Below are 23,959 nucleotides of genomic sequence, written 5' to 3'. Positions count from 1 at the left end.
CCTGGGGAACTGAGCCTCGAACCGGGGTCCTTAGGCTTCACAGGCAAGCGCTTAACCGCTAAGCCATCTCTCCAGCCCTGAACTGGCTTTTTATAGTGAAGAGTATAACCTGAGACAGTATATGAAGAGAAATATTGAACACAGATCTATTCATGTTCATGCTTTGCAAGACTAAGTAGTAATCAGTTCTCAAACTTACCTACAAATTAAACAAAACTCAGTTACAATTCTATTGTTGTGGAGTTTTTATAATATAAACTAATAAATTGATGCTACAATCCATGTAGAAATACAAAATATTTATGATTTTTAAAAATCTTTTTAATAAAGATGAACCAAGTTAGAGGACTTAAGCTATCTCATTTCAAGACTAGTCATGTAGCTATAATAACCAGAACTATGTGGTATTAGCATGCAGATAACTGTTGTTGAGCAATTGGACAGACAGAGAATCTGAAGTAGTCCAACACATAGGTGTTCAACACATTTTTAACAAAGATAATGGCCTACTTTAGTGGGGAAAATACATAAGAAATAATGAGCTATCTATTGTTACCTTAGATCATACTCAGAAATTAATCTGATGTAGATTAGCAAGGTAAACCACAAAAGCTCCATGAAAAATTTTATAGTAAATGATTTTTTTCACAACCTTTCAAAGAAAAAAGATTTCTTAGAACTCTAAGACAGGAACAATATTTTTTAAGTTATTAAAAATCTTCAGTTTAGGGCTGGGGAAATGGCTTAGTGGTTAAGGTATTTGCCTGTGAAGCCTAAGGACCCTGGCTTGATTCCCCAGGACCCATATAAGCCAGATGCACAAGGGGGCACATGTGTCTGGAGTTCGTTTGCAGTGGCTAGAGGCCCTGGCATGCTCGTTCTCTTTTTCTTCTATCTACCTCTTTCTCTAATAAATAAATAAATAAATATTTTTTTGAAAAATCTTCAGTTTAGCCAGTCATAGAGGCTCATGCCTATAATCCTAGCACTTAGAAGATGAAGGGAAGACTGCTTTCAGTTCCAGGTCAGCCTGGTCTAGAGTGAGTTCCTGCCTCAAAAAAATTTTTTCATCCTTTCAAATTTCCCATAAAGAAAATGAAGAAGGAAGCCTCAAACCAAGCTAAAAAGGTTTCATAAGACTTTAATATAAAAGACATGAGTAATTCTTACAATTCAATAATAAGAGGATGAATAGGCAATTGACAAAAACATAAGTAAAAGATATGAACAAATTCTTAACATACACTAAAAGAGTGCATATTACACACAGAAATGGTAATGGGCACACACCGATGTCCAACGACCCAGGTTCAATTCCCCAGTACCCTAACTGCAGGAATAGAAAAATTGAAACTACAATGATGCACTGTTTTACATATGCCTAAAATGGGTAACATGTAGAATGACATCATCAACCGCTAACATGGAGCAACTGGAAATCTGAAAGACTAACAGTGAAAATATTACAAGGCGCAACCAACCACTCTGTAGAACTGTTTGGTGACTTTAAGTCTGTGCTTAAAATGACTCTTTACATATGATGGTAAATGGGTCTTTCCACATGATAGCATATTTCTACAAAAAGTTTATAGTAGCTTCATTCATAATAAGCAATTGAAAAACCAAATAACTCAAATGATGGATGAATAAACAATTTCAAATATATTCATACAAGGCCAGGTGTGATGGCACACACCTTTAAACCTAGCACTCAGGAGGCAGAGGTAGGAGGATCACTGTGATTAGTAGGCCAGTCTAGAACTACAGAGTGAATTCCAGGCCAGCCTGGGCTAGAGTGAGCCCCTTCCTCAAGCACGTGCATACACACACACACACACACACACACACACACTACTGTGGAATAAGAAGGATCAAGCAAGTTATAAATACAAAAATATGAATAGGTCCAAAACGCTGTTCCTATGTGTTCTTATAAAGGGGTAAACTAATAGTAGGAGAGTACAGTTCACATGGTGATGGAGGAAAGACTGGCTACAAAGGGTAAAGAGGGAACTCCTCCTATAACTGAAAGTTTGTCTTGTTTGAGGTAGTAGCACATGTAAGCCAAATACATTTTGTGTATAAATTATGTGCTAAAAAGTTGAACCTATAATATTATCTTAAATACTATCCAGAAAATGAAAATAGAAATACTCAATGAAAATAACAAAAAAGTCCTCTATTCTAAAAACTCCATGAAACTTTGCTGAGAAAAGTTAAGGAAAATTATTTAAACTGCACATTATACCACATTCACAGCTGTGTTGGTTTGAATGAAATGTCCCCCATAGGCTCATGTGTTTTGAATACTTGGTTCCCAGCTGGTGGCACTTTGAGAAGGTTGTGGAGCCTTTGGGAGGAGGAGTCTTGGTGGAGGAGGTGTGTCACTGGGGCAGGTCTTGAGATTTATTCGTCCAGTCCTGCTGGGTGTGATATCTCAGCTCACTTAGACTACTTCCTTCCCTTTGATATGGAGATATGACCCAGACTTCCTGTCATGTTTCCCCTGCTGTGATGAGACTTGCCTTCAAGGCTAACCTGAAATAAACCCTTTCCCCCTCATAAGCTGCTTTTTGTTCAGTGTTTTGTCCCAGCAACAATATGTAACTGCAACAATGGTACTGTCTTAATAATCATTTTTCCCATATCATCTACAGATACAATTAAACTTTTAATAGGCTCTTTGGAAGAAACCAACAAAATTCCTCAATTAACATAACAATGCACAGGTCTAAAACCTCCAGTATAAACTGGAAAACAAACAAGAGTTGGAAGACTCATAGTCTGATTAAAGACAGAACATATGTCATAATACTCACAGACAGTATAGTCCTACAGTAAGGAGAAGCATCAAGTACAATGGAGCAGTGTCCAAAAACACACATATATACTCCCAAGACACACATATACAGTCAGACGACTTTCAATCCAGCTCTAAACCCATTCAACTGAAAAGTGACAATGATCTGGGAGCAAGCTGGCATACAGAGGCATACTTGAGCCTCACTGAACATCACACACAAATACTTACACTGCACCATGAAGTCTACGACTAGAAGAAATCACAGGGGAATACCTTTACAACCTAAGGAGATTTCTTAGAACACAAAATCACTAAACATAAAAAGGAAAGAAAACAGTACAATAAACTTCATCAAAATTTAAAATTTTACTCTTCAGGCAGAGTGTAGTAACTCATGCCTATATACTACTATTCAGGAGTTTGAGGCAGGGCACATGAGTTCAAGTTCAGTTTAAGCTGTAGACCGAGCCCCTATCACAAAATCCTAAAAACAAATAAATACTTTAACTTGTAAAAAAAAAACAAAACACCAATCTATTCTTCGAAACACCCATTAATAAAATAAGTGGGTGAGTTCAAGACATAAAAACACTCATAATACATATATTTGATAAAGAACTTATACAGATTATGTACATGAGAATTCCTATAGGGCAACAACTATAAATAACCCAATTGAAAAACTGGCAAAGGCCTTCTTTCTCCAATGAGGCATATGAAACCATGTTGAACACCATAATTATCAAGAACATGCAAAAATTGAAACCACAATGATGTACGATTTCAAAACCATTACATGAACACTATTCAAAAGAAAAAGATTCCAGAAATTAAGAAATGCTTATGAAGATGCTGAGAAACTGGTGCCCCAGTACACTGCAAACAGAGATGAAAATGGTATCACTGACATGAAAAGTAGAACTTCCTCAACTAAAAACAAGACTAGGATCCTATTTGTGGGTATGTAACCCAAACAACTAAAAACAGGATCATAAAGAAATATTTCTACACCCACATGCCTTACACAATACTAGGCACAGCACATTATCACAGATGAATACAAATGAGGCCTTGTTATACCTCTTCATTTGTAAAATGTGTTCTCTTCTTAACATTGATTTTTGAAGATGTTCAAGATAAGAGCATTTTGCTATAAAATATTAACTGTATTATATCGTGCTACTGTTTGCATCAGTAATGCAGTTTAAAAACACATGGAGGAATATTGCCAGCCAGGCCTAATGACTGAATGGGTGCAATAGTTGCATGCCTATTATGGGGGAAACCAACTGCTAATTGGACTGGAGGTTTGCTCTAGCAGAGGGAATAAATGCCTGGTACTGAAATCCTAATCAAAAGCCTATGGTGGGGGAGGTCATGAGCCTTAGGAGGGTAACACCTGCTCCTGTCCGGCTAAATGCATATATTACGTTCACCAAATTGCCCTGTAAGCAAGTTCATGTCCATATATTAATGCTACTCTCACTTTTGGTTAGAGATACTTATCTTTTTAGGTGGCGGTGACCACTGGGATGACCCAAAAGGCACCATGGTGCTGAGAAGTGACAGAGGAGTGCTCAGCACTGAAAACATCTCTATCATACCTTCCAAGGCTCAGGGGGCATTGGGGAAGAGATAGCAGAAAGAATGTAAGAGCCAAAGTAAGGCGTAGGACTGTTTATAATGCAATTGTCCAGACAGAAATTAGCTTCACTATCCATGACCTTGCAGTGCCTAACACTACCTTCATAAGGCCTTCATAATAGGAGGAAAGGATGATGACAGCAAAATAAAAGAAAGAGGCTGAAGAATGGCTTAGCAGTTAAGGCATTTCCCTGCAAAGCCAAAGGATCCCCATTTGACTCTCCAGGACCCACGTATGCCAGATGCACAAGGGGGCACACATGTTTAGAGTTCATTTGCAGTGGCTGGAGGCCCTGGCATGCCCATTCATTCTCCCCCACCCCCAGTCTCTCTGGATGGATGGATGGATAGATAGATATCACAAATAAATAAAATACATTTAAATAATAAATAAATAAAAACTAAAAGAGAGACTAATGGAGAGAAGGAAGGGATATGATGGATTATGGATTTGTGAAGGGGAGACTGGGGGAGGAGAGAATTATCACAGTTTATTGTCTATAAGTATGGAAGCTGTTAATAAAAAAAAAGTTTTAGGGCTGGGGAATGGTTTAGCAGTTAAGGAGTTTGCCTGTGCAGCCTAAGGACTCTGGTTCAATTCCCCAGGACCCATGTAGCCAGATGTACAAGGGGGCACATGTATCAGGAGTTCATCTGCACTGGCTGAAGGCCCTAAGACCCATGGTCTTTCTCTCTGCCTCTTCCTCCCTCTCACTCTCTCAAATAAATAAATAAAAATATTTTTTAAAAAGTTTTAACAAAACACATTGTGGGTTCTGGGCAGTGGCTCACTCTGTAAAGGACCTCACTTGTCCAGTATGGCTGTTCCTGGCCACACACTGCCCTCCTCGTCTGTAGAATTGTGTGGATCCTGACTAGACTCCAAGAAGCTAGCTCTACCCTTCTCCCAGGAGTGATTTCTACCTCTTGACTTAGGCACAGGCAAGTCGGAGAGGCATTCCCAAGTGTACCCTTCAGGCCACTGTGCTTGCTCTTGGAATGCCATCCAGTGTGGTGGACCTTGGAGCTTTCTGGTTAACTTGTGCCTGGAATTCCTCAAGCCTTCCCTTGCTTGAATTGCTCTAGTGACAATAAGTAATGGACTCCTTTGGTGTGAGTTCTAAAAGTAACTCAACAACTTTTCTTTGTATGTTTTCTCAAAGTTCTTACTGTATTTTGGAAAGCAGTGTTCAACAAAAACAACCATAATAGATTTTTAATTCTTTGAGTTTTCTTCCCACAACATTGAAATGTCCTAGTGAGGGTAGCTGATGTCCTTCCATTTTCCCTAAATCTGAGCATTCTCCATATCACTGAGGGGGATAGTGCAGATGTATTTGAAAGACTGGATGACTTACCTATACTGTGTAGGATATTACCTCCTTAATTATCCAGTACAACCCACTGTCAGCAGATATGTCCATCAGAGTACTACAGTTTTATATTAATAGTTTGCAGACTTTATGTAATGTGCACTCATGTACAGATTAGTAAAAGTTTTAAAATGTTAACTGATCAATCAGTATTTGATCGTCTTGATATTTTATTAAAATGTATATTTTTTAATCATATTTTTAAAGCTGAGAGAACTGATTGAATGTTTTATTTTCCTGAAGGTATTTTTAAGATAAAGCTTCGTAATGGCTTGTAAACTTTGCATACATATGAAGTTTTTGATATATATTGTTGCATTTGAAAATCTTACATAATTGTAAGTGGTTTTATAAAAATACTAAATGGTAGAAATTGCATAATTACAATCATATAATTGAAAATATAATCAAACACCAAAAAAGATGTGGGGGGGAGGGAGGGAATTACCATGGGATTTTTTTTTATAATCATGGAAAATGCTAATAAAAATTTAAAAAAATATTTTTAAAAAAGTTTTAACAAAACACATTGTGGGATCTGGGCAGTGGCTCACTCTGTCAAGGACAAGAGTTCAGATTTTCAGCACCCTCATAATGCCCAGTGGTCGTGGCAGCCCACCAGCAATCCCAGTGCATAAAAGGTAAAAACAAGGAAGCTTGGGCCAAGCTGGCTAGCAAGACCAGCTGAATCTGGAAGTTCTCGGCTGAAGTGAGAGACTCTGCCTCAGTCAAATAAAGAGAAGTGACTGAGGAAGACACCTGTTATCAACCATGTGCATATGTACTCCCACATGTGCCCAGATGCATAGAGAGAGAAAGAGAGAGAGAGAATGAATCTCCTCCAAAATTCAAGCACAGTACGTAAAAAATATAAGTTCTGCCAGGCGTGGTGGTGCACGCCTTTAATCCCAGTACTCAGGAGGCAGAGGTAGGAGGATTGCTGTGAGTTCAAGGACACCTTGAGAATAGAGTGAATTCCACATCAGCCTGAGCTACAGTGAGACCCTACCTCGAAAAACAAAAATGTGTGTGTGTGTGTGTGTGTGTGTGTGTGTGTGTGTGTGTGTGTGTGTTTTCCAAAAACAGGCAAAATTAAGCTGTGGTAATATCAATCTGACCAATGTTTGCAAGGATGGGGAGGGGCCAACTGGAAAGGAGAAGGGCATGGCTTACTGGGATAATACAAATCCCCTGCTTGATTGGTGGAAGCCGCAAAGGATTGCATTTCGAACAAGGCTGACTGGAAATAGGACCAGAAAGAGATGACTCAATGGATAAAGTGCTCAGGTCTCAAGCCTGAGCACCTAAATTCAATCCTCCCTAGACCCTAGTAAAAAGTCAGAAGCTGTGACTGAGATGGGAGAATTATCCAGAAAGCTTGTTGGCTACAAAGACACAACAAAGTGCAAGAAAAATGGAAAGGAGAGGATGGATCCAAAATTATCCTCCGACCTCCACACACATGTATACACACACACATGTATTCTCTCTCTCCCTCTCTCCCTTCCTCTCTCCCTCCCTCTCTCTCTCCTTCTCTCCCTCCCTCCCTCTCTCTCTCCCTCCCCCCCTCTCTCTCCCTCCCCCTCTCTCTCTCCCTCCCTCTCTCTCTCTCCCTCCCTCTCTCTCTCTCTCTCCCCCTCTCTCCAGGTTCATGTATATAAATAACACTTCAATTAGTAAAACAAAGAAAATCCAGCTAGAGAGATGACTTAAAGGCTAAAGGCATTTGCTTGCCAAGTCTGACAGCCCAGGTTCCATTCCCTAGTACCCACATGAAGCCAGCTGTAACAAGTGGAACATGCATCTAGAGTTCGTTTGTAGTGGCAGGAGGCCCTGGTATACCCAGGTTTTCTTTCTCTCTCTTTTCCTCCTCTACCTCTCTCTCACAAATATTTAAAAAGCAGATTTTTTTTAAGTAAAGGAAGAAAACCATGGTACAACTCAAATCACCAAAAAGTGATTACCTTCTGGTTGTAGGAACAGTATCAAAACCAAATAAACCTTGTAATTAGTTTCTATGTAGATGCATACATCCCCCACTAGGGTCTACACCCCCTACCACACACCTACCAAGAAGGTGAAAGCTAACATGAGACACTTCCATCCTCAAGTAGATATCACGGCCAAGGTCAAATCTTTTTACTTCTAATATTTAAGTGCTTCACAAAAAAAATCTTAAGCAGGCAAACGTTTCCTATTTCATTATTTTATCTAAATAGAGAAAATAATGCTGAAACTATACAAAGTCAAAACACAACATATGTGTGACCAGCTGTTATGAAAAGATAATACTGTTTGCTCCCTAAACTACTTTGCAGGACTGTCTTGAAGATTAATGAGATAATGCGGCAGATCCTTCTTGGTGAGACTACTTGCTGTGGGTAATTTGGGCCCTTCAGGGTACAGTAAATCATCAGGCCACTTAAGCAAAGTGGTAGGCTCAAAAATTCATATTTTGATGATCAAGATTTCATTCATTCAGAATGGTGCTTTCTGAAGCATAACCTTTGCTGGAAACTCTCTTGTTTTTAAGCTGCTTCTAATTCTGTAAGTTAAACAACAAAGTTATTCCTCCCTTGAAAAGTTCACCATTATATAGTATCTAAGGGTAAATACATAAAGACACAGTTGCTGTCCCCAAGACACTCACGTTCTGGTCAGGAAAACATACAACCACATGTAGGAAATGTACGTAAAATCCTATTTGCTGGGCATGGTGCTGCTCACCTTTGACCCCAGCACTCACGAGGCCAAGGTAAGAGAATCACCATGAGTTCAAGTTATGTGCTACTACCCGGTATCCTACAACCAATTCCTAAACATAGTGCTTCTTGAAAACATGACTTAGTATCTCAGATTGCTTTCTCTTATTCATTCTTCCATCATGCTTACCTGTAAGAAATAATTACTATTAATACCTGTTTTGGACATCTCAAAAAAATATACAGGGGAGCCAGCCGTGGTGGTGCACACCTTTAATCCCATCACTTGGGGGGCAGGGGTAGGAGGACCATTGTGAATTCAAGGGCACCCTGAGACTACATAGTGAATTCCAGGTCAGCCTGAGCTAGAGTGTGACCCTACCTCAAAAACACCAAAATAAATAAATAAATAAAGTATCAGGGGCTGGAGAGATGGATCAGTAGTGAAAGGCTTTTGTTTGCAAAACCTAATGGCCTGGCTTCAATTAATTCCCCAGTGCCCATGTAAAGCCAGACGCACAAAGTGGCACATGTTTTTGGAGTTCGTCTGCAGGAGCAGGAGGCCCTGGCATGCCCATTTATATATGTATTCTCTCGCCTCTCAGATAAATAAATATTTTTAAATGTATCTTATATCTACACAAGGGGTAACAATACTGAGGGGTTTTAAATAAAACATTTTGCCACACTGATATTATTCCAAAAGACAGTGAGTACAACTTGTATTTTTTTTTTCTTTTTTGATTTTTCGAGGTAGGGTCTTACTCTAGTCCAGACTGATCTGGAATTCACTATGTAGTCTCAGGGTTCCTTCAAACTCAGGGTGATCCTCTTACCCCTGCCTCCCGAGTGCTGGGATTAGAGGCATGCACCACCACGCCCAGCTCACAACTTGTAATTTTTATTTGTTTTATTTATTTATTTATTTATTGGTTTTTCAAGGTAGGGTCTCACACTAGTCCAGGCTGACCTGGAATTCACTTTGTCATCTCAGGGTGGCCTTGAACTCACAGTGATCCTCCTACCACTGCCTCCTGAGTGCTGGGATTAAAGGCGTGCGCCACCACGTCCAGCACAATTTGTAATTTTTTTGTTGTTGTTTATTTCTATCTATTTATTTGAGAGTGACAGACAGAGAGAGAAAGAGGCAGAGAGAGAGAGGAGAGTGGGCACGCCAGGGCTGCTTAGCCACTGCAGACGAACTCCAGATGCATGCGCCCCCTTGTGCATCTGGCTAACGTGGGTCCTAGGGAATCGAGCCTCAAACTGGGGTCCTTAGGCTTCACAGGCAAGCGCTTAACTGATAAGCCATCTCTCCAGCCCACAACTTGTAATTTTTTTAAATGTAAGAAGAGATTTAAGAAATAAGACAATAGGGAATCAATACATTATATAGTACCCAAAATCTAATATATATATATATATATAATATTTAGGTGAAATGAACAGTGAATCATCCTGATTTTTTATGTTACAATATGGCTTTTTTAAAGGCCAGAGTAACAAATATTCATATAAAGCCTTAACTATCCAGGTGTATATAAAAATACTTCAAGTATATGGGAGATTTTTCATTTATGTGCGCGGAGTGTGTGTGCATGTGAAGGCCAGAGGTTGATGCAGGTATCTTCCTTTATTGCTCTTCCATCTTGTTTTTTAGGGACAGGGTCTTTGGATTTGGCTAGACTAGCTAGCTAGGAAGTCTTGAGGAATCCTTTCTCCCTATCTGCAGCGCTGGGATTATAGGCATACACCACCACACCAGTGTTACGTGGGTGCCGGAGAGCCAAACTCAGGTCTTCATGCTTGCACAGCAAGCACTTTACCCGCCGAGCCCTCTCCCAATCTTCTCAAGTACGTTTTCAAAAAGGGGTTTGGTTTCTTACACAGCTTTGTCAACTCCCAGGCTCACTGATTAAGTGTCCATACCTCCCATCTCAGGGGTTTAGACCAGCCTGAAACCCTGTCCAGCTGTCTGAAGCAAGTATAAGAGGAACCACTATTGGCAGGTGCAGAGGTCACAGAAAGAGGAACTCAGTGGCTGTGCATCTCCACTAGGCCCTAGACCTGCACTGTCCATTAGACAGACAAGCCAAACATCCTCTCCCCCATTCTATCCTCATAAAAACAATTCCCATGCATGTCCCAAGACCCAGATTGGCACTGTAACTAAGTATTGATCATTAAGAAGATGAGGGTATATAAAATAAGGAAATTCACTTTGTAAGATATTCTTCGTTTTGTATGACAGATTACAAATTTTTGGAGATTTTCTTTTCCCAATATGTTTCACCAGAAAGGAAAACTTACTGTTGATGTGATCGATGTAGTAGACACCAATCTGAGGGTCAAACCCTGCTTCCCATCCCCACGGCAGCTCATCCCCAACACAATCGGCAAAGGACAGGGGCTTCGTTAACCTACAACAAACCAGAAGGAGTACACTGTGATTTTTCCCATCAAGGCAAGGGTGCAGACCCAGCACCCGACTGTTGCTCAAGTGTCTGGGCTGCATTTCCTTTCCGCTTGGGCTTGTTTCCAGAGTTTGCATTTGAAATACTCTCACAGAGGACAAAAGGCAGGAGTGTCTGAGGAAGGAGAACACCTCATCATGGGATCTCGCCACTTACGAGTGGAAGGTAAATCTCTAGAATAAATGAGCCCAAGCCTCTGGCACCAGAAAGAACCCAACCTGAGAGTGAAGCCACCTAGGATCTCGGTCAACAGGCATATAAGCCTGAGTATGATGTGCATATATGTATAAGTCTTAGAAGAAACTATAAGGCTTCCGAACAAGTATATAATTAGAAGTTATGGTAATGCTATCACTTTTTTTTAAAGAATTCGATATTCCCTATGAGTTGCTTATAGGCAATAAGCATTTAATTGCCATTGTTTCAGATGAGCATTACATTTGTAGATATAAATGTAACTATGTGAATGAGTAATTCAGAATTTCTCATTCTTGAAAACTTTAACATAAAAAATTCTTTGCAGTGGGCTGGAGGGATGGCTTAGCGGTTAAGGCATTTGCCTGCAAAGCCAAAAGACCCAGGTTCAATACCCCAAGACCCACGTTAGCCAGATACACAAGGGGGTGCACATGTCTGGAGTTCATTTGCAGTGGCTGGAGGACCTGGCGCTCCCATTCTCTCTCTCTGTCAAATAAATAAATAAATAAAAATAAATAAGTACATAAATAAATAAAGGCCTGCATGACCAAAAAAATTTTTTTTTCTTTGCAGTATAACATCAAGTCAAATTAATACTTTATTTTCTGTATCTGTGTAATGTATCTTTCTTCTGTACTGGTGCTTTTCTGTTCCATAACTGAAACATTGAATATGTTTATAAATACAACATTTTAGATTGACTTCTACCACATTACAAAATACAAACAGAATACCATTCTAAAGTATCCAATCATGCCACTATCCTGATAATGGAAAAGAAGTACTGTGATACACTAGTTAATTTTTTGACCTTCCACCTACACATACATTCAATTTCTCATCCTTAAAAACAGCTATTCCTCAAAACTCTTCACTCTTATTTAGACATTCACTTCTAATCCTTTGCTCATTCTACTCTGGAGATTATAGTCTAGAATTTCAGTATCAGTCTCGGGGTTCCCAACCGCTCTGCTCCCAACTCTGAAACTAAAGTCTGCCTTCCAAGAGCCCTTCTCTCTCCTCTGCTCTACTTGGGACCCAGACAACTGGGCTCCTCTCTGGAGCTTACACCCTCACAAGCCCCCCTCCCACTATCCAGTCGTTCCTTCTCCCCAACACTAGTCAGCTCACCACACCCCAAGGGGCATGAAAGCCCTGACACCATTAGCCTTGCTCTCTGTTTCTTGCTGTGTAGGTGCATATGTTTCCTGCTTTTCGCTTTTCCCTACTCATATACATATTTTCTTACTCTTTCCCATTCACTCCCTTCTCCACTTTGACCTTGGCATGCATGCCAGCAGCCACTTGGAACTGAGAGTATACACTGGGCAAGCTGCTTGCAGATTCTCCCTCCCTCTCCTTCTCTCTGCCCCTCTCCATCACCTCACCTTTCCTCCTTCTCTAAGCTAAGCAGTTCCCTGGCAGTGTTCATGCTGCTGCCAGCGTTTTTTGTGAACACCTTCTGCTAGGTTTCTTTCTTTTTTTCCCACTCTTGAACTACTCACTGTTCCACTCAGAGCCAATAATAAAGTACTCTTGATTTAACCCACACTGGTCTCAGAGCCTCTTTCTCTGGAGATCCTGTCACAACCTCCCTTGCACCAAATGATTCTGTAGTCACTTCTTGAAAAGCAATACTTATAGCTAATTCATCTTTGGAAAACAAAACAAACAAACAGAAAACCTATGCTCATGCTGCTGGTTTTCAGACCAAGATATACTGCTTGCAAAGTTTCAGTGCTTGTGGTATTCGCTGTCCAAAAAAAGGCAAATTCTGTGTAGAGAAATTATACTGGTAATAAAAAATATTTACAAAGTACTTCACATGTTCCACACATGCTTAAAGACACGAAAACTCATGAGTTAAATTCTCATAGAATGTTGCAGAGTAGGTCCAATAAGAATCTATTCAAATAGTCTGCATAGGGGAAAATGTATTTGTAACCCCTCCACTCCTACAAACTTCCATGGACACTCTAAACAGTTCAGTCGCAGTCCAGGGCTGGGGAGACAGCTCAGCAGGTGCAGGTGTGAGAAGCCTGCTGGCCTGGGCTCAGCTCCTCAGTGCCCGCATAAAGGCATGGGCTGCTGCACTGGCGGAGTCTGCCTGCGCCAGCGAGAAGCCCCACAATGCTCATGCTCACTCCCCCTTTCTGTAATAATTTTTTTTTTTTGGTCACTTTTATTTATTTATTTGAGAGCGACAGACACAGAGAGAAAGACAGATAGAGGGAGAGAGAGAGAATGGGCGCGCCAGGGCTTCCAGCCACTGCAAACGAACTCTAGACGCGTGCGCCCCCTTGTGCATCTGGCTAACTTGGGACCTGGGGAACCGAGCCTTGAACCAGGGTCCTTAGGCTTCACAGGCAAGCGCTTAACCGCTAAGCCATCTCTCCAGCCCTGTAGTAATATTTTTTAAAAGCAGCCTAATCACAAATAAAAGGAAAACAGCAGATAGCAAAGACATGCGACTGTGAAATTCCCAAGTCTAGATAGCAACACAGCAAAAAGCTTACTAAACACAGATTTCTAGGGCCATTCCCAAAGTTCTCAACACATGAGATCTGGGCTGGGGCCTGAGAATCTGCAATTCTAACAAGTTCTAAGATGCTGGCACTGCTAGCCCTGGGGCTATACCTCCACAAGCACTGTTCAATGCCATAACCCAACCAGGTGACAGAAGAATGAAAAACAATCTCAATTTAAAAGCAAACCCAGTGGTAAAAGACAGTGAGTCAGAAATATCTGTTATGAGGGCTGGAGAGATGGTTTAGCGGACCCCAGTTTGAGGCTCGATTCCCCAGGACCCACGTTAGCCAGATGCACAAGGGGGCACACGCGTCTGGAGTTCGTTTGCAGTGGCTGGTGGCCTTGGCGCACCCATTCTCTCTCTCTCTGCCTCTTTCTTTCTCTGTCAGTCACTCTCAAATAAATAAAAATTTTTAAAAAAGAAATATCTGTTATGAAACTGAAACATTTAACAGAACTAATGGCTTAATAATCCTCAGATTTGGACAGGTTACCTTATTTAAACTTTAAATTTTTTATTGACAACCTCTGTACATACAGACAATATACCATAATCATAATCCCCTCTCACCACCCTTCCTTTTCCCCCTCCTAGATCTGCCTTCCACTGAGTCCCTTTGTTCCAACTAGTCTCTGATTTTGATGTCATCAATTTTCCCCTCCTATTTTGCAGTTCCCATGTAGGTATCATCAGCCACTGTGAGTTCTCAAATAGCACAGCCACCTTGTGTCTGGAAGATAGTATTGTAAAGCACTCTCCCTTCCTCTTATTTAATGTTAAACCAACATCTCTTTTCTTTCAAGGAAATGATTTTTAAATGAGTTCACCAGCAGCAAGGTCTTCTTTTTTATTTTTCTCCCTTACATACAAAACAGTACTGAGAACTCAATGTTACTCAACATCAACAGTCAAGGAAAATAAAAATCAAAACAGTTCATACCTACTAGAATGGCTACTTCAAAAGAAACACTTGGGGCAGGGGAGATGGCTCAGGGGTTGAAGGCACTAACTTGCAAAGCCTGCCAGCCCAGGCCATCCACATAAGCCATATACAAAAAGTAGCATAAGTATACAGTATTTATGTATGCACATGTGAGAGTACACATACTAAAAGTCAGTCAATAAATAAATTGGATAAACTTAAACTAATGTGGAAAGGATATAGGGAAAATGGGAAATTTGTACATTGTTGGTGGGAATGTAAAGTGGTACAACCTTTTTGATAATGGTTTAGTAAGTAGTTTCTTAAAACTTAAGCAGAATTATCATTACAACCTCAATACTGTTCCTTGATATATCTCTGAAAAACATAAAAGTATTCAAATAAGTGTACATACATGCATGTTCATAGCACTATTGATAATAGCCAAAAGGGTAGAAACAGCCCAAATTTTATCAACAGATAAGTGGATAAACAAATTGTGGTGTTTGCATGCATGTAGTGGCATATTACTGACCCATGGGTATTTATACATGCTACAATGTGGATGAAACTCCAAAACATTGGACTAAATGAAAACAAGACAGACAAAATACAGCCATACATCAATGATGTGATTCCATTACATGCAATACCCAATTTATTAATCCACAAGAAAGAGGTATAAACAGTTCAACTCCTTAATGGATATCTTGGAGTGATGGTAATGTCTTAAAGCTAAATATATATTAGAGGTTGCACAACATTGTGGACCTATTAAAATGCCAGTTAACTAGCCTCCCTAACTTTATTTATGTTATATAAATTTTGTCTCAACAAATTGTTTTACATGATACTAACATGTATATAACAAAGTCAAGACTCCATGTAAACAGAAATAAGAGGTAATAATTTTTAAATGAGGAAATGTTTAATATCACTAATAATAAAAATAAATACCAAAAAAAATAGTGAGGTGTCATTTCAAGTCTATTAAAGTATCCAGGGCTTGTTTTGTTTTCCTTGTCTTTGTGAAGAAATTTAGTTCTGGCAAAGATGTGAACTTATGTTCCTTGCTGGTGATTGTAACTCAATTCGGCAATATTAAGGGGAAAAAACTATCTACATGTTGGTTCTCCTTAGCCCAAAAAATGGCATTTTAGAAGAGCAATCTAGTCCCTCTCCTGCCTATTCACCTGTACTAAGAACAAGTTGTCACCTATGATGTCTTCCACACACTGTTTTTCCTTCTCTATTCTTTTATGGCATCCCTCAGCACAAAGCCTACCTCATACATAGCAGGCACATAATAAATATTGATGCAAGAGGTGACAATTAGGAAGGATTTACTTTTTTATTTACTTGTAGGGGAAGCATGTGTTCCATGGTACATAGTGGAGGTCAGCGGACAACAACGAAGCATCCTTGTTGCAAAGGAACTTCAAGACTGAGAAGGAGTGCCACACTAGCTGACCTGTGAGCTTCAGATACTCTTGGTTCTGCCTCCCTCCCATTGTCATATGAGCGTCAGGGGTCACAAATGCATGTCCCACTTTGCATCTGTCTTTAGATGGATGCTGGGAAATTGCATCCAGGCCAGCAGACTTTGTAAACAAGTGACTTTAACTGCTGAGCCATCACCACAGGTCATAAAAAAAGTCACAATATGAAGACTATAAATTATTCTTTTAAAACATTTTTGTAGCCAGGCATGGTGGCGCACACCTTTAATCCCAACACTCACTTGGGAGGCTGAGGTAAGAGGATCGCAGTGAGTTCAAGGCCACCTTGGGACTACTTGGTGAATTCCAGGTCAGCCTGGGCTAGAGCAAAACCCTACCTCAAAAAAATAAAAAATCTATTTGCATACTTTTAATAGTGAAAGCATTTACCAAAGTAATAACAGGTAGGCTAACATTAGGGTGACTTTTGATAAATACATTACCTGACAACTGGGACAGGACAGAAAAAAAATCTTTCAGTAATACATCAAAATTAGGGATCTTATGATTTATTTTTATTTATCATAATTACATTGGGCATCAGAATGAATAGAAAACAGATTGCTAGTTACAAAGATGTAAGAGACTTTATCTTCCCTAGTGTTTCAGTACTTCAGCAGGTATTGTCTAAGTGTCCTTTCTATCCCCTCCCCCAGAAGACTGCAGAGAAGACAGGCAAACACTTAAAACTTTGACATTTTTCTTTCCTAAGAGCCAAGAAACATTTACTTGTCAGATGACTTGATTTTGAAAAATAGTTTGAGATTTTAAGTGGCTGTGCCAGCCAAGAAGTAGGAGTGTTTGAGAGAGAAAGAGGACTTAAAGGGTAATTGTCCAAACAAGCAAGCAAAGCCCACCAAGGCAGCCTCATTTCACAGCCAGTGTCACTGCAGGAACAATTATCTCTTCAGCAGTTTCTGGATTCTGAGGCCTCAGCTGAGATTTTTATCCCAAAGTTTCAAGATACTGATGTTTAAGAAATGACTGGGTGGAGGGGGGTGGAGAGATGGCTTAGTGGTTAAGGCACTTGCTTGCAAAGCCTCAGGACCCAGGTTCGATTCCCCAGGACCCACATAAGCCAGCTACACAAGGTGGCACATGCATCTGGAGTTGCTTTGCAGCAGCTGAAGGCCCTGAAGCACCCATTCTCCCCTCTCTCTCTGCCGCTTTTTCTCACCCTTAAATAAATAAAAATAAGAGCAAAATTAGGGCTGGAGACATGGCTTAGCAGTTAAGGTGCTTGCCTACAAAGCCAAGGGACCCAGGTTTGATTCCGCAGGACCCATGTAAGCCATGTGTGTAAGTTGGAGCATTCATATGGAATTCATTATTAAAAACACACACAATAAATAAACAGAAAACTTGCCATACATCTGAATTGATCACATTCAGCCTCTCCTCTGAAGAAATTAATTAAATAATTGAAATTAACTTGTGTCACTTTTACCAAGACTGAGAAATTTAGCCAGGTGTGGTGGCATACACCTTTAATCCCAGCACTCAGGAGGCAGAGGTAGGAGGATCACCGTGAGTTCAAGGCCACCCTGAGACTTCATAATGAATTCCAGGTCAGCCTGGGCCAGAGTGAGAGCCCTCGATAAAACAAACAAACAAAAAAATGACTAAGAAGCTTGAAGGATTTTTTTAATTTTATTAAATCCCTTAGGTCTCACCATGAAGGAATAAGCCTAGTTAACAATAAGATATGTTTCCTTACAGGCTGTGCTGATTAAACAAACATGAGTATATGCATAAGTAATAAAAACACACACATCTTGCAAAGGTGACAAACTAAATAAACCATACATATACTATAGTTTTGAGTCCTGACTTAAAAAATACACACTTTCATGCATCTGGAGTTTGTTTCAGCAGCAAGAGGCTCTGGTATATTCATATTCACACATTCTCTCTGCTCACAAACACGTAAATAAAAAGTAGTTAAAGCCTGGAGGGATGGCCTAGCGGTTAAGGTGTCTGCCTGCAAAGCCATAGGACCCAGGTTTGCTTACCCAGGACCCACGATAGCCAGTTGCACAAGGGGGCACACATGTCCAGAGTTCATTGGCAGTGGCTGGAGGCCCTGGCGTGCCCATTCCTTCTCTCTCTCTCTTTTTTTTCCCCCCCTCTCTCTCTCCCTTTCTCTCTCCCTCCTCTGTCAAATAAATAAATAAAATATTTAAAAATATTTAAAATTTATACAGGTAAAATACTCTCCTTATGAAGAATACAACAACCAACAATATAAACCATTATTATTAAAGTCCATCCACTTTCCTATATAAGGATAACTACTGCAATATTTTGGTTATTTTTTTACTCCATAAGCTTTTAAAGTCTTTTTTTTTTTTTTTGCAAAAGAGAGAGAATGAATGAATAGATGCATAAATATGGGAACACTAGGGCCCCTTGTCACTTTAAACAAACTCCAGATGCAGACATCACTTTGTGCATCTCACTTTACAGAGGTACTGGAGAAATGAAGCCTGACCAGTAGGCTTTACAAGCAAGTGTCTTTAACTGCTGAGCCATCTTCCCAGTCCAGTTCACATGGTTAAAAAAAAACAACAACATGAAAACAGCAAGGCGTGGTGGTGCACACCTTCAATCCCAGCGCTTGGGAGACAGAGGCAGGAGGATCGCTGTGAGTTCAAGGCTACCCTGAGACTACATTGTGAATTCCAGGTCAACCTGAGCTAGAATGAGACCTTGCCTTGAAAAAAACAAAATAAGTAAATAAATAAAAACAGGCTCATACTATGTACTCTGCATGAGTTAAAGTACAAGACAAGTTAAAAATTTTCAACAGACATGCAATAGTTGACTCATCTATTAAGATCTTCATACACTGAATAGACTGAAGTCTGTTATTTGTTAATTAAATGATAGGATGCATTTCCATTTCCTTCAGGAGAAACCTATTTTCAATGAACATCCTTGTAAATATTTATAGCTGTGCAAGTATACTTCAGAATAAATTCCTAGTAGTTGGGCAAATATCACATACATTTAAGCTATAAAATAACAACTATATTAGGTTGCAAAATGTTAACATGCATTAGAATTGATTTTAAGACATATTAGCATTTAAATTTTTTCTGAGGTAGGATCTCAGTGTAGCCCAGGCTGACCTGAAACTCACTCTGTAGTCTCAAACTGGCCTCGAACTCACAGCTATCCTTTTACCTCCCCCTCCTGAGTGCTGGGATTAAAGGCATGTGCCACCATGCCAGGCAGCATTTAAATTTTGTAATTCTCACAAATGATCTCCCTTGCCCATTTGTACGCTCACCCATAACAACAGTGAATTTCTGCATACCCACATGCTACCACTCATAGGTACTGTCTAGGGCTGGGGAAACCTAATTGCTACACAGTGAGTCTCTGAGTGCTTTAGACCATCAGTGCCTCAGACTTGAGCAATTTTTTCTTTAATATTTGCAAGTACATGAGATATACTGGGGATGGAATCCAAGCCTGAACATGAAACTCATTTATGATTGATATGCAACTTACACATATTACTTTGAGGTAATTTTTTTACAATAATTTCATGTACAAAATAAGATTGTATAGTGTGTTATTTACTATTTGACGTGTTATCTTAGAGCTCAGAAAGCCCTGGATTCTGGAACATTTCAGATTTTAGGATTTTGAATTATGTATGTTTAACTTGAAGTAATGTTGTCAACTCCTTTCCATGTTTATTTGCTTCTTTTGTGAATTAGCCCTTTTAATTGTATAGTTTAGCTTTATTGATCCATAGCAGCTCTTACTGTATTTTAAATATTAATCTCTTATGAAGTTGCAAGTATTTTATCAGAGGATATTACTTATACATTAACTTTATGAGTTAAAAAAATTATTAAGCTGGGTGTAGTGGTGCATACTTTTAATCCCAGCACTCCGGAGGCAGAGGTAGGAGGAACCCTGTGAGTTGGAGGCCAGTGTGAGACTATAGTGTATTCCAGATAAGCCTGGGTTACAGTGAGACCCTACCTCAAAAGAGGAGGGGGAGGGGGAAGGGAGAGGAGGAAGGGGAGGGGAGGGGAGGGGGAGGGGAGGGGGAGGGGAGGGGAGGGGGAGGGGGAAGGGGAGGGGAAGGGGAGGGGGAGGGGGAAGGGGAGGGGAAGGGGAGGGGGAGGGGAGGGGAAGGGAAGGGGGAGGGGGAGGGGAAGGGAAGGGGAAGGGGAGGGGGAGGGGAAGGGGAGGGGAAGGGGAGGGGGAGGGGAAGGGGAGGGGAAGGGGAGGGGAAGGGGAGGGGAAAGGGAAGGGGAAGGGGAGGGGAAAGGGGAGAGGGAAGGGGGAAGGGGAGGGGGAATGGGGAGGAGGGGAGGGGGAAGGGGAGGGGAAAGGGGAGGGGGAATGGGGAGGAGGGGAGGGGGAAGGGGAGGGGTAAGGGAAGGGGAAATGGGGAGGAGGGGAGGGGGAAGGGAAGGGGAAATGGGGAGGAGGGGAGGGGGAAGGGAAGGGGAAATGGGGAGGGGAGGGTGGGGAAGGGGGAGGGGGGGAATGGGGAGGGGAGGGTGGGGAAGGGGGAGGGGGGAATGGGGAGAGGAGGGTGGGGAAGGGGGAGGGGAGGGTGGGGAAGGGGGAGGGGGTGGGGGGGAGGGGAGGGTGGGGAAGGGGGGGGAGGGGAGGGTGGGGAAGGGGGAGGGGAGGGTAATGGGGGGAGGGGGGTGGGGGAGGTGGAGGGGAGGGTGGGGAAGGGGGAGGGGGGTGGGGGAGGGGGAGGGGAGGGTGGGGGAGGGGGAGGGGAGGGGGTGGGGGAGGGGGAGGGGAGGGTGGGGGAGGGGAAGGGGAGGGGAGGGAAGGGAAGAGGAGGAGAGGGAAGGGGAGGGGAGGGAGAAAGGGAGGGAAGGGAAGGGGAGGGGAGGGGAGGGGAGAGGAAAGGAGAAGAGAGGAGAAGAGAAAAAAGAAGGGGAGGGGAGGGGAGGGGAAGGGGAAGGGGAGGGGAGGGGAAGGGGAAGGGGAGGGAAGGGGAGGGGAGGGGAAGGGGAAGGGGAGGGAAGGGTAAGGGAGGGGAGGGGAAGGGAAGGGAAGGGGAGGGGAGGAGAGGGGAGGGAAAAACTGAATTGGGGCATGGTGGTGCACACCTTTAACCACAGCACTTGGGAGGCACAGGAGGATGACCCCTGTGAGTTTGAAGCCAGCCTGAGACTACAGAGTATATTCCAGTTCAGCCCAGGCTAGTTTGAGACCCTACCTCAGAAAAACAACAAAAGTAGGGGGGGGGGGACTGATGATTTAAGAATGTTTGGAAGGATGGCTAAGCCATTAGAGGACAAAAGCTAGATCCTTCCTCTTCCATATACCAGAGTTAATTGCAGATAGGAGTTAAGTGTGAAAAATGAAACTAATAGAAGAAAAGGTAACACCTACTGGGAAAAGGGATCCTTTAAAGATTTTGGGTTACTCTTTTTAACTCTGTGTTTCCACTACAGTCCTTCCTGTAACAGCACAAGCCAACAAAGCAAATGCAAGGGATGCAAGCCCATACTACTAACATTCACCAGAATCCAGGTCCTAAGAACCCTAAGGGGAGGGTCTGAGCTCATGGCTTCACTCTTTGCTCCCTGTTCAAAGGGCCATCAGTAAGTACTAGAAAAGTACTGGGGCAGGGGACAGAGAGATCACTAGGTACGTTAGAGTGCGTGTTGTACAAGCATGAGAACCTGAGTTTGATCCCCGGAATGTACCCATATAAAAAGCCAGACATGGTCAAGTATGCCTATAACCCCAGTGCTGAGTGGGACAAGGACAGGGGCCTGCTGGGCAGCCATCCTAAGTGGAAAAACAACCAGATTCAAAGAGAAACTCCACCTCAGGGAAGCAAGGTGGAAGAGTAATCAAGGAGACCTGATGGTCTTCCTCTGGCGTCCACACACATATCAGCACATACACAGTGAATATCATATAGCACACACACACATACATACATTACATACACCAAAAGTTAAATATCTATGAGACTAAATACATTTTCTCCTTCATTTAATCCAAAGAGATGCTGGAAAAGTAAAATGGGGAAAGGGTGTGTGACTCTAAGTTTATTTTATTTTATTTTTAATGTGAGAGAGAGAAAGAGAAAGATTTGGTGCACCAGAGCCTCCAGCCACTGCAACAGAACTACAGACACGAGTTCCCCCTAGTGCACATGTGAGACATTGCACACTTGTGTCACTGTGCATCTGGCTTACATGGGATTTGGAGAGTCGAACATAAGTCCTTAGGCTTCACCGGCAAGTGCCTTAACCACTAAGTTACCTCTCCAGCCTGACTGTAAGTTTTTTAATGTCACTGAAAATATGGTCCCAGGCCAATAGAGAACTATGGCTGGGAATGGCATAATTGGGATGTATTTTAACTTAAAAAGGTGAAGATAACAGCCAGAGGTATATTGGACAGACTATAGCAGCAGTTCTAAAAGGTGGCCCTGCAAGTCACCAGCATTAGAACCACCTGTAACTTGTTACAACACAAATTATCCAGTTCCTCACCCCCATTTACTAAATCAGAAACCTACCACGTACGGTCAATGTGATTCAGATAGTCTTATATAATGATGTCTCTACACCATGAGAGCTACTGGATTAGAAAGAGACTGAAAAGCAGCTCCCTTTTTCGTTAAACTAAGAGGTATGTATAAGCCATAGGAAGTGTGGTGATAGCCCTCTGGCAGTTTGTTCTATAGACAACCAATGGCTGTTGTCTAGGTAGTAACTGATCTTGAGGTGGACAATGCTTCCACAGTGGCATCTGTATGTTTCCTCTGGGGGGGGGGGGACCTTTGTTAATGGTATCAGCAGAAAATTATTACACTAATGCATGAGGTAGTTAGCTGGAGAGTGGAAAAAGGCGGGGAGTACAATTGATCAAAACAATTCTCATAACACCACCCCAGTGCAAGAATCCCTGAACAAAATCACTATGTTTCCCTTTTCTCTGCTTCCTGGCTACCAAAAGGTGAGTAATAGCCTCCATAATGCCCTTTTGCCATAATATTTCTGCCTGACCACTGACTGTCCTAAAAGCAAGAGAGCCAGCCAACCAAGAACTGAGACCTCTGAGCCCAAATAAATGTTTCTCCCCTAAAAACACAACAATGACAAACAAATAAAAAGCACTCATTTTTCTCTTAACCATCTGAACCCTCCATGGTAGCCTTAATTGGTAAAAAAAAGAGAAAAAAAAAAAGACCCATAAATTGGGCGTGGTGGCACATACTTTTAAACCCAGCATCCTGGAGGCAGAGGAAGGAGGATCACTGTGAGTTAAAGGCCACCTTGAGATTACATAGTAAATTCCAGGTCAGCCTGGGCTAGAATGAGACCCTACCTCAAACAACAATAACAAAATATTATATATGTTAAATGGATAGTTCATAAAAATTTCCTATGTTGTATACAAGTGAGTAATTTGGAGTAAATGAATAAAACCATGCAGTTTAGCCCAGTTCTCCCACCCCAACAGATCCTCTGTATTTCCTTGTAATCATTCCCCATCTGGCTCCCACCCCAGGCAACTACTACTGTGCTCTCTGTCTGTACAGGTTTGCCTTTCCTAGAACTCCCCTGATAGGAATCAAACACTGGTGCTTTGCCACATCTGTTTCGGTGTTCTAAAGCATGGCATGCTACTGCACGCATCAGTTTTCTCCCTTTACTGCTGAGCAGTATTCCAGCTCAGATAGACCATATTTTGCTTAACCACTCGCTAGTTTATAAATGCTTAGATTGTGTCTACTTGATGCTATTATGACCCAGGCTATTATGAACATTTACATCATAACCCAAGCTTTGCAGGAAGCAGGA

General features: G+C 41.6%; 1 protein-coding gene across 2 annotated transcripts in view; it reads right to left on the bottom strand.

Annotated features, from left to right (window-relative positions):
* Wwc2 (WW and C2 domain containing 2) overlaps window positions 1-23,959 on the bottom strand; it is a 250,300-nt gene that overhangs the window by 116,867 nt on the left and 109,474 nt on the right. For both annotated transcript variants that reach the window (XM_045141686.1, XM_004657110.2), the window contains exon 2: window positions 10,833-10,942. In XM_045141686.1, coding sequence (XP_044997621.1) covers window positions 10,833-10,942 — 110 coding nt within the window. The remainder of the gene's footprint in view (window positions 1-10,832; window positions 10,943-23,959) is intronic.

Source organism: Jaculus jaculus, chromosome 1, assembly GCF_020740685.1.
Source record: "Jaculus jaculus isolate mJacJac1 chromosome 1, mJacJac1.mat.Y.cur, whole genome shotgun sequence".
In the NCBI taxonomy this organism is placed as follows: domain Eukaryota; kingdom Metazoa; phylum Chordata; class Mammalia; order Rodentia; family Dipodidae; genus Jaculus; species Jaculus jaculus.
Note: the sequence above shows the minus strand (reverse complement) of the source record. Positions and strands in the feature narration are given on the sequence as shown.